General features: G+C 39.2%; 1 protein-coding gene across 4 annotated transcripts in view; it reads right to left on the bottom strand.

Moving 5' to 3' along the window:
- TRPC7 (transient receptor potential cation channel subfamily C member 7) overlaps positions 1–12,062 on the bottom strand; it is a 155,899-nt gene that overhangs the window by 58,899 nt on the left and 84,938 nt on the right. For 2 of the 4 annotated variants that reach the window (XM_037728659.1, XM_037728658.1), the window contains exons 4-5: positions 11,248–11,412; positions 2,757–2,973 (exon numbers count right to left, since the gene is read on the bottom strand). In XM_037728659.1, coding sequence (XP_037584587.1) covers positions 2,757–2,973; positions 11,248–11,412 — 382 coding nt within the window. The remainder of the gene's footprint in view (positions 1–2,756; positions 2,974–11,247; positions 11,413–12,062) is intronic. The other 2 variants (XM_037728660.1, XM_037728661.1) reach the window with 1 other exon arrangement.

Here is a 12,062-nt window from a genome sequence, read left to right as displayed (position 1 = left end):
TTGAGCTCTGATCATCCAGAGTTGACACTCCTTGCTGATTATCCATGGCATTTAGTAGAGACCCCTGAAGTGTTTCTTTATAGTACAAAGATAAACAATCTTTACAGTAAGGCTTCTAAAGATCTACTATGAGAAAGCCTTACATGGATCAAACTGGTCTGCAAGTGACATAACAGCTTGTCAGAATAATGCCAAAAATTTAAGGAAGACAAAATCCAGATGCTCACAATCATAACATGCAGAGTGCCCATCACTCAACCCAAAATTACCAAGCATTTCAAGATGCAGGAAAAGGTCATCCATAATTAGGAGCAAGATTAGTCGATAGAAATCAGCCCAGGAATGACAGAGATGATAGAGTTAGGAGTCAAGATTTCAAAACAGTTGCTGTAAATATGTTCAAGGATTTAAAGGAAAATACAAATATGATGAGGAAGGAAATGGGAGATATAAAAGAGAGCTAAATAGGATTTCAAGAATTGAAAAAAAAATCTGAAATGAAAAACTCACTGATTGGGATTAAAATCACAAAAACCACAGGAAAAAAATATCAGCGACCATGAAGCACAGAAAGAAAAAAAGATTGCTAAAAGGAAAAAGAGACGTTACATTGCAGTGATATACACAACAATGTTAACAGATGAAATTTATGATAACTGGAGTTTGTTTCAAAATAATTCAAGGTTAGGGAGAAGGGAAGTGGGAGAAGTATAGATGGAACAAAGATTGGCCATAAATTGTTTATCATTGAAGATGAGAGATAGGTCCATGGAGTTCATTACGCTCTTCTCTTGTTTTTTGCATTTCATTAAAATTATTTGTAACAAAAAATTTGAAAACATTCTCTAGGTAAGAAAAAGTAATTACAGTTTTTCTTCTGGAAAGGGGCCAGTGAGAAATAAGTCCTTCCCTCTACAACGCTTCTGATATAACAGTCTTGAATTGTGCTCTGAGGGTCAGAAGCAGGGACTAAGCTATACAAGTTGGAGATCCTATAGCTAGAGACACATCCCTTTTATTGGAATAATGGTCTGACACCCAGGAAGAGAAATGTGAGGACTCAGGAGGAAGTCATTGTGCAAGAGGTTTCTCTAACAGTCACCAAATCTCTTCAAGGGAAAGTATGGTTGCATTACCAGAGTCTTCTACCTGGGGTCCAGGTGGGAAAATGGGGTGGATGGGTGATTGGTGCTATAAATACTTTAAATTTTATTCATAAACCCAAGATGAGAGATTTTTTTCTAAGCGCCTAGTGTTAAAATGCTTAGTTTAGTTAAACAATAGGGTATGTACTAGGGAGAACTGGGACAGATTCTGAATTGTGAAGATAAGGCCACAGAACTCACTCTGTAACAGACTTTAATGTCCTTTCCCAACCTTAGTGCCAGTGACTTCACTAAATGAGCCTTTGGTCACAGGGTTGCTGGTTTTATAAAGTCCCTGGGAAGCCTGGTGGGCTGTCCTTCCTCTGCCCTTTGGATGAAACCATTTGTCTCATCTTCTTCCACTTATTTAGAGACCCAACTTACAGACCATTTTTCCAACTGGTCTCAGTGTGGGCATCCATAGGACGGCCTGTAGTGGTTCTACTCTTGTAGCACTTTTGGGCTCTATTATTTAATTAGCATAGGCCATACGTTAGGTTATCCTTTCAAGTATTTGTTCTATTGTGATTTTGTTGATTGATGGCACAGGCTCCTTGAATACATTTTGACTCATTGTTTGTGAATATAAACAATGAAAATTATACCGATATTAAATTTCTGTCCAGAAAGCAAAATCTGAAGTGAACACCATTAAGCCAGCTGAATTACTTGGTCAAATCTTGATACTGCATTAATTATTTGTCTTTTTAATCTTCTGTTTTACTTAAAATATTCCAATCAAATTCACATATTTTTGATGTAACTCTTAAAATTTATTGATAAGGTTTATATACAGAATCACTGATTATGGTTTTCGCAATATGTAATTTTTTCCTACTAAGACTGATTTTTTTTTTTAACCAACCGATTTTGCAGTTTTCAGTGTTAGAAAAATCAATAACACATTTTGCCACATTCAATTTTAGCCACTGCCAGTTTTATTTTATTTTGCTTATTCCTTCTAGTAATGGTTCTCATAAATTGGGTAAAAGACAGATAGCCCTTCTTAGTTAATCAATGAGGAAATTGGGAACAATTTCCTTGGCAGCTTCAGTGGCAGGCCTTGGCAGCACAAAATATCTCTACAAGAGGAATTTCATAGCCTTTTAGTACACTCATTTATACAAATAATAAGAAAATGTTACTCTCCAAAATTTTTAAATGTATATTTATCATCACAATTCTACTATATTCCAGTATTCAGTGACAGCAGAAATACCTTTTAAGCTGTGCAATTTTATGCCCTTTTTTAGAATCTGAACTTATTTTCTTAAGCCTTCTGGTGGACTATATTTAAATGATCAAAATAGTATGTTTCCTCATGAGACTACTTTCAATACATGTGTAATGAATGTTAAATACATGTACTTAAAAAATTTCACCCCCCCTACCCACCGCCTCAAATGTTTCCTTTCAAAATTAAAATTTGTATTACAGGTCTGTGCATCTTAAATACAGAAATTGACTATGACTTTTTTTTTTGGTCATCCACTCACCATTTTGTCTGGCAAGAGTATACTGAAGAGGAGAGGGAGAAGTTCAGAAATCAGAGTTTAATAACGTCCTACTGTAATTAGTAAGGAGAGAATAAAAATCGAGTGACTTACTTACCTAAGACCCACTTCATAATGAGCATTTCTGTCCAGGAGAACTGTGTGGTTTTCACTCTGAAGATTTGTTTCGGGTAGTCTGTGAAGGTTTCATTTGGGAGGGTTTTAACACCTTCAAATCGGTCAGATGCATTCACAACTAATAGTCCCAAGAAGATGGTAAAGGAAACTGCATGAGCTACAAACTTCATAAAAGGGCTCCTCAGGGTTCGTCCTAGCTGGAAAGAAAACGTGTGCAAGACATGTTAAACTGGTTCTAGGTGGATGCAGTTCTCTCTTTAAAGCATTGTTTCATCAAAGTTTAACCAGAGAATCCTTCATTTTGGACAGAAACTGCTAACTGAACCCAGACAATATTTTTTCTTGAACTTTTATGTGATTTTTGCAATTTTTAATTTTTTCCTACTAAGACTGATTTTTTTTTTAACCAACCTATTTTGCAGTTTTCAGTTTATGTGACATGCTGCTGGACCAACTTATTTGGTCAATATTTTCCTGTTTAGAAGACTTAGTGGGAGGGGCTAAGAGAAACTGATAGAAGACATCTGACATAATCATCATGTTACATCTGATTGCACTGATACCTCCAACTGAGCGGATATGAAGAAATAATGTCTACATAAAGTTCACAATTTTTAAAAAATACACTTTGAGTATGCTCAGTTTTTGTTTTATCTACTTACTTGGGTTTCATTCTTATAGTATTTGTTCTCGACCTTTCTTGTATGTTGATACATTTATTTAAAGCTATAAATTTCTCACTAGGTACTGCTTTAGCTGCCTTCTCCTAAATTTTCATTGACATTCAGTTTACATATTTTATAAATTACATTTTGATTTCATTTTTAACTCCAGGATTATTTAGTTTCCAGACATAGAGGAATTTTTTCTCCCTGCTTTAAAAAATTTGTATTTTATTGCAGCATCTTTCCAGAACATAGTCTCTATGATTGTATTCTAAAATTCATTAAAGTTTTCCTTTGGGCCTAGTGCCTGAAATGTCACAAGCTGGAAATGGTCCAAAAGATGCCCTATTAGGGAGCAAATACTAGTCACATCTTCTCTGTCTCATGGCATCCCATCCAAAGGCCACTTGGATTTTTGAGATTGAATTGGGGGCTGCACATTGAGTCCTTGCCAACCTCCTGTTAATGAACTCAGTGGGGACTCTTCTCAGCACATTGCCCTCATCTAAGCACCAACCCCTACCCCTCATCCAGGCATGATAAAAAGACAAGAGCAAAGAGGAACATCTTTTCTGAAGCTCAGTTCCTTTTCCAGGGTAGATATTAAATTACAACCAGTGACTGACTATTGACATTCACATTCTGCCTCATTCAGGAGTCCTAGTGTAAAATGTTACCTAAGAGATAGTCTATTGGTACAACAGAAGATCAATTACAGGGATTTCTCTAAGTAGAGTTTTTCTGATTGTGACTATGTTCAATATAACATTTATAAATCAGATGGCTTGATAATGTTCTTTTAATGTGCTTCAGTATGTTAATCATCCCCTTTAATTATTGTAGTTATTAGCATAACATTATTATGATTCTGATGCTATAGAATCCATTTATTGAAATAAAGTGCTAGTTTTTATCTTTTTAAAAATCTAGATTTAAAAAAAATACAAATATTGGGAATCCCTGCTTGTGTTAGAATTCACCTGCATATTATCATATGACACTAGGAATAACTTCAGAAATGTAAAGAGATGTTTATCTGACAATAGGCCCACAAATATTTTACAATAACATTTCTGAATAATGTTTAAGGACTATAGATTATTTCTGGCAATAACTAGTTTTAGAATGCAGAGATTAAATGTAAGGACAAATAAAACATGTTATATAAATTCAGAAAAAAACTGCATTAAACCATGTCTCTTTTTTATTTACATGATGTTAAATAACTACTTTGAAGTTTTTGACATTTTAGCAAATGGTGTTAGCATCTTGGAGTCCCATTTCTCAACCAGGACCTTGGGATGTTTTGGTGTATCCAGGAGACAGCCTTAGGTAGCCATCACATTGTTTCTTGTCACTGTGTCCTGACTGAGCTGGTGATGAGAGGTGAGGGGAGATGGAGAATGACTGCAGGGAGGAGAGTAGAGTGTGAGGAGAGGGGAGACTGAAGAGATGGCAGGGGATACCAGGTCTTGTGTATCCCAGTAAGGTTTCAAGAATGTCAGAAAAAGCTGGGGAACTCTGAGAGAAACACAACTCTTAAGGGGGTCCATTTCCCCATCCTTTATCTGTGGGCTTTACCTAATATCTTCAACGACCATTTGGATGCATCTTCTTACCCAGGTGAGGCACTTGACTGCTGGAATTTGTATGTAGCTGCACCCAAGCTGGCTTTGGGTTTCCCCAGAAGACCTGGTTTAAGGAATTTAATGTTCTCTTTGTTACCTCCTTCAAGCTGTTATCTTTTAGAAGAAGATGAATCTGCAAAAATTATTTGTTTACTATAAACCATAATAAAAAGTCCTGATAATGACTTTGGGTGATTTCATGGAAAGTTACCCTGGGCTCAGTTCCCACTTGATCTAGGTCATAGGGAGGAAAGTGAGCTTAGGAATTGATGTTCTTTTCCTATACTTCTGGGTTTGAATGCATCTTTTTATCTGGTAAAACTTTGATAAAGGTCAAATGAGATCCAGTCATTTCAATGTTTTTTCTTTTTCTTTATTTGTAAAATTCCCTATTTGACTCACACAGATAATTTTTGAACTAAATTACCTTTGGGGAAAATTTTCTCCATTTGCAAGGCCGCCAGATGAGCCAAAAGAGAGGAGAAAAGTCAACCAATATATGCCAGCAGCTCTTGGCTACAGAATCATTAAAACTGGGTCAGGTACCAGCTTTAGGTGTAAAAAGAGATGAAGATGTGGGCCTTAGCCCACTGTGCCTGGAGTGTAGAACTGAGGAGCCCCAAAATGTGGGCTAAAGCAGCTTAGTCTTTACTAGGATGTATAAGCCGAGAACATGCCAGGGAATTTTGTAGAATTGAAGTCTCTGGCTCACCCCAGGCTTCCTGGCCAGTGTTCTTTGGCTCTGAGAAATATATTAATGTCAAAGCAACTGAATAGTGCTCCTGAATTGGCTCCAAACAATTTGCATTCATGGACCCTTGGGGTGGGCACCTGTGTTTACTAGTCAGCACCAACTCTGTGTTTCGTGCCAGTGGGCTCTTAGCCCTCACAAGTGTAAGCACCTACATGGGACCTGGATATATGAGTCCCACATCCCAACAATGTAGGCCTGTGGCTGTGATTGTGGTAGATCACTCAAGAGAATATTTCCAGCATCTTCCTCATCTTTTGTGACAGAGTCTCTTTCACCAAATGCCACCCTCACTTTCCACTGGGTGCCATGATCTTAAGCAAAGGCCTAGTTTACAAGTTAGAAACTGAGTGAAGGCAAACTTGGATGAATCATTCCCAAAAGAAACATGCACAACTTTGAGGCTGGGTGATTCTCAAATGTTAGCAAAGTCCTGGTTAAGTTAGAGGTGGATTCCTCAAGATGCTTTCCACGAAACCCTTATCAAAATGTCTAACTTAGGGCTCAGGAATTTTCTCATTTATGATGGGGTGGGACAGGGGTGGTGTTTACTGGGTGCCTCTAATCAGTGTTCTCACATTACAATGTGAATTTACACATTTCTCCGCACATTACAATGTGAATCCACACTTTGTCTTGGGGGCTGAAGAGGGATTTACAAAGTAGGACTCTAATGAAAGAAAAGGAAGGGACAGAGTTTGTCATCTGGTGATTTTTGACTTCTTTCTAAAAAGTCCTACCAACTCTTAGGATCTGAATCAAGTCCATTTCAGATGGTCAGTTAGCAGCTAAGATGTTTATGTTAGGCGTTGAAGGTTGTAATGGTGCTAGTGTAACTAAAGGGGTGTGTGTGTGTGTGTGTGTGTGCACGTGTGCACGCACTTGGGCCTGTGCAGTTGCATGCAGTGGTTAAGGGCAGCTCTCTGGAGCAGAGACTCTAGGTTTAAACCACAGCTTCATATATATATATATATATATTTTTTTTAAACAAGTTATTTAATCCCTTAGTGTTTCAGTTTCTTCTTCTATAAAATGGTGATGAAAATAGTGCCAACTGCATAGGGTCAATGTAAGCAATGAATTATTTCATACACACAAAGCAGTTAGAAGAGTGCCTGGTGTATGGGAAGTACTCAACATACGGCACTGGAGGGTCTCAGGCCATTCTGCTAAGGGGAATCTTAAAAGAAACTTGACACAAAGGTGGACCCACACAGAGTCCTTATGTATTTATGCCACAAGCCTGTTTGGGATATCTCTTACAGATAGCCTGTTGCACTGTCTGTGTGCAACATGATGCTGGGCACTGGAGGTGATAGACATAAAACAAGCTTTAAGAGTGGGTTCTTCCCTTCAAAGTTGCTGATGTTCTAGTGTGGAGAGACACAGGCTATAAAAACTGTGGTAGGAAATAGATGGAGAGATGGGGAGAAATGTTGCAGGGCTCAGTCTGGGCTAAGTTTGATCAGCTTCCGGCAGCCTTTAATCCTATCTCAGCAGGGTGACAGGTGCTGGACTAGCCTTTTGGACTTGGGGACAGAAGCATTGGTGACATAAGAACACCGATGTTGTATTTCCGGACACAGATTTCCTCTCCATGGCTATGCTTCAAAAATTGTGTTGTGATTTTCTTTAATCGTGTGTAGCTCTCTGGTAGAGACAAATGTGAGGAAACAGAGGTCTCTGGAGGTGCTGTCCTCTCATGGTTGGCCCCTGAACTACATGGTTTGAGGAAACCTTTCAAACCATTTCAGCTTTGGTAAGGCAAAGCAGAAATCTTCCAAAGCTGTTCACTCACTCATGCCTTCCTTACTAGATATTCATGTTTAGGATGGCGGAGAGGGGGTAACAACTTTATATGTCTCCAAGCAAGGATTATGGCAGTAAGGACTGATAGATTGCACACTACAAGGACCTAAGGTTAGATTCTAAAGTTGTTTATAGTTCCTCCTGCCTGAGTCTTGGGGCAAATTTTGAGGATAATTGAACAGTTACGGTTAATAGATAACAGATGAGGTCAGCTTCTCCTTCCCTCTTATAATTAGAACTGGTGTAGTTCCTTAGTATTTTCATGGAGCTGCCTTCTACCACGCTCCACCTGCTATAGAGATAGTGTTTGATCCTTTGAGGCTGACTGCTATTCTTTTGGCTCTGAGATCTTAACAGACAAACAATCTAAATTACAAATCAGAACAGAATAGCAAAGGATGAAAACAGCCTAGGCAGCCATAAAGACCCTTTGACATTGGAGCCCTTGTTGAGAGGATAGAGAACTCTCTAGGTCAACATAGATCTAACTGCCATGCATCCATGGGGATTAGAACTCACTGGTTTCCCAGTGGGCTGCCGGAACTCAACTATGTTGGTGATGACAATGAAAAATGAAAACAGAATAACTGTTCTTTCCCTTGACCCAGATAAACCTGTGTGCAGGCTTCAGGCCTGCATTTATCATTATATGTAGCCATCTGTGACTCACTTATCCTCTTTAACCAACATATTGGTAAGCTGAACTTCTGCTGACACCTTTAGCCTTGTAATTTCCTTATTTAACTGTTTTTCTTAGGGACCCTCAGAAACTTAATATGAAAATAGAACCCACAGCCTTGATAATTCAATAGGAAAGAAATGATGCAGTCATTATGACTGGCTAATCAAGTAATTGTGATGTTCCTGATAGTCCCTAAATTAGGGCAGCAACTATTAGAAAGTAAGTGCACCATTGGACTGGAAACAGAAATCTCAACGTTTTCTAGATGTTGATGGACATTAGTTAGCTGATGAGGTTTGCAAGTCACATTTTATGAATACTTTTATAAAATAATATCAAGGTCTAATTTTTTAGAAAGAGATGTAATAATGTTATTAGAACATGAGATCTCTGAAATGACATTGTCTTTTTCCTGGAATTACAAATATAGACAGATATAAAGGCTGTGACACCTCAGGAGGAGGCCTGCCAGCTCATTAGCAGACTTTGCCATTGCCTTCCTCTTGGGAAGACATGGTTTTTCTGGGCATCAGGAACCCTTAGAGGGGCTGGTTTTGTCACATGGCAGATGCGGCCTCTCTGTAATACCCAGTAATATCTCTGCCAAAGTTGAAAAGATTTCTTTCTAAATGGTGAAAGGAAAGACTAAAAATATCTTCACTGTTTTATCTGTCTTTTGGCTGCTTCAGAGCAAGTTCGACAGCTCTTTAATGAGGGAATCTTTGCTTGTAATAAGCAGTGCCACCAAGAGTCATCTCACGCCACAGACTTAGTTATCGACGTGCCGTCTACTGCAGTGAGCTCAGACTTAGAATCTAGAAAGTGCACAGAAGTGACAAATGGCTTAAGGATCAGCTCATGTTTATCTTGAGTTTTTTGGTTTTTTTTTTTTTTTTTTTTTTTTTTTTTTTTTTTTTTTTTTTTTTTTTTTTTTTTTTTTTTAGGTCTTATTGGAACTTCTGGGAGTACCAAATGCCAATCATACAAGTATCTGAACAGAGGTGAGAAAGCCCCTGTTATGGGCCAAACTTTCTTGCAACCGTTTCTTCCAGAGTGTCCCAGAAGACTGCCATAGGTCTGACCCCTACGTCCTAGGTGCTTTTAGCTTCCTGGATTACTAGGCCCAAGAAATTCTGGAAATCCCTCTCTGCAACCACACACTTTTAAATGGGATCACATCTGCATATATACCAAGATTCTTCTTAGAGCCACCAGGAATCTAAACACTTTTGTCAGCTGCTAGCACGTCATCTCTTTCTGAATCTTCCCAGGCCACCAGGCAGTCAGAGGCAAGCCGATTTGCTCCTGCTGGCTAGTCCCGGGTTCCTGGAAGCTGTCACATTTAGCTTTGCAGCAAAAGTGAGGATTGGCAGCACTTTCTCCACAAAGCTGCTGTTATTTTAATTATTGAACAGCCTAGAATTTGTTCTGGGGCTCAGAGAGAGTGAAGGTAAGTGTCCCTATTCACTGGGGCTCTGGGTGAAAGCAACTTACAGTACAGACTAGATAATTCCAGCATCAAAACATGTGCCTTAAACTCATGACCAGCTTCAAGCCATCTTTAAGACTGATTAGTTTTTTTCACCCACTGTGTTTTTTCAGCTCATAATGAAGGACAGAAAAAAATCGCCTTTGCCTACATATATATTATTTGTGAAATTCTGATCTGAAGGTACCTGGCATGATAGATTGCCATAGAAACAAAATCCTCAATAGAGGTAAGTTTGCATACTATAGAAGTTCAGTAAGAGGGCTTCCATTTTTAATACTAGTCTCCAGAAGAAGGATTTGGGGGCTTGACCTTTCTCTGTGACCCTGCACCTACTCTGAGGCAGTCAGTTCATTGCCTGTCTGGTTAGGTGGCCTCACCAGCAGCCCCGAAGTCTCAGAGCTGTCATTCTGATATGAGTTACTTCTAAGTGGAGTTGACAAAAGGGTCGATTCACTGGTGACACTTTTATTAACCGTATTAGCTGATCAAATTGCCTGTGGAACTAATCTCCCTGTAGTCATATTTCTTCTACTGAATGTTGATTACCTAAGTTTAATTCCTTGTTAAATATATCACTAGGTAAACGCTGCTTTGGAACCTTTAGTGACAATCTTAAACCCATGAAACATATTTCAAAATTTCTGCATGCTTTGGGCTTATAGGCACTGACTCTTCACTGAAGCTGGAGTGCTGGTGCTTTCCGTGGCTTTGACCCACATGACTGGGATGTGGGGATGATGGGGTGGGCAGTGGGGCAGGTTGGCACCTGCAGGTTCCACTCTTTCCATCACTGGTGGGCACTGGACACTCCCCCCCACAGGGAAAGAACACACCTTGTGATCTCTTCTCTTTCTTTTGCCTTTTTCCTTCTTGCAACCTCAATAGCTGCCCATGTGAGCCAGAACCTCATCAAAGGGGCCAGGAAAACTAGGAAGATGTTGCCATGGGTCTGCAGTGCCCCAACATGAGCTGGGTTTGACTCCCAGCCTACTAGTCATTTCTCTTTTCTGAACCTACTTCATGAAGCATACATGTCATAATGTAATTGAGGCTATGAAATGAGATATTCCATGAAAAGGGCTTAGAGAAGAGAAGCTATTCAAATGTTGGCTATCACTATTACCATGATTATAATTATTATACTGTGGGCTTGGAGGACATGCTTAGGACATTGCATAATTAGAAGGAGAAAAGTGTCTTTATTCTCAATTCTGTTATTAATCCTTTCAAATTATGCCTCGCTTTGGGAAAAAAAAAGATTTGAAAAAGCATCTCTTAATATTTTTCCTTTTATGGGGTTTCCTACTTTCACTGGGTATCTCAGGAATATTTTCTTTAAATATGGGAAAAGATCAGCTACTGATTTGAACAAAATGGACTTCAGATCATGCTAAGAAGAGAGAAGAAATAACCGCAAACGACATGCACCTTACACAGTCTGTACCTTGCTGCACGGAGCAATCCAATAGGCTATGGCGAGAAAAGGGAGGCCTATGGAGACTCCAAAGACAGCCAGGAATTTCACAGCGATAGACTGTTGACGTAAGCCTGAGAGATTTTCATACCACATGGTAAGCAATTGCTGTTGACAGTTAGGATGAGCAACGAACTGTAAAAACAAAACAAAAACAAAAACAAAACGCAAACAGGAAAATGGCATTGATAGCACTTGAACAGTATATAACCTAGGAGTAGCTGGGGGCTGAAATGTCCACTGGTGGGTGGTTGAGGTACTTGCAGTGGGTGGGGGTGAGGGGTAGGAAGGAGGCCTTCTGACGTGGGGATGCTGGGGAGCTTTGTGCTGTGGCCAGAGTCTTTGCAAGACTGGCTGAATTCACACTTTGCAAATTGGGCCTAGAAAAGTCTCAGGCACAGAAATGAAAGTCAGCTTTTGGGTACATGCTTGTCCTCAATTCAGGGTGTTCAACTGATCGAGGGAGACTTATCTCTGGGCAGAATTCACTTGGGAAGGAACACAGAGGAATGGATGGAGCACGAATGGGGTTTTGGAGTCAGACATGGGTGTGAATTTTATTCTACCCCCTACTAGTTGGGTGACCTTAGGACAGCTATTTAACGTCTCTGAGCTTTAATATTCTTATCTGTAAAACAGAGCTTATCACATTGTCTTGGAGGATTAAACGGTATTATAAAAAGAAAAAAATCCTCTCTTTTCCTATGAAATCTAAGGAAAAATGCTTGCAGTGTTTCCAGAGGATGTGTTAAAACTCCAGTATTTTCTCACTGGATCCCAGGGGT

Source organism: Cebus imitator, unplaced genomic scaffold (assembly GCF_001604975.1).
Source record: "Cebus imitator isolate Cc_AM_T3 unplaced genomic scaffold, Cebus_imitator-1.0 Scaffold274, whole genome shotgun sequence".
NCBI lineage: Eukaryota > Metazoa > Chordata > Mammalia > Primates > Cebidae > Cebus > Cebus imitator.
This window is presented reverse-complemented; position numbering and strand designations above follow the sequence as displayed.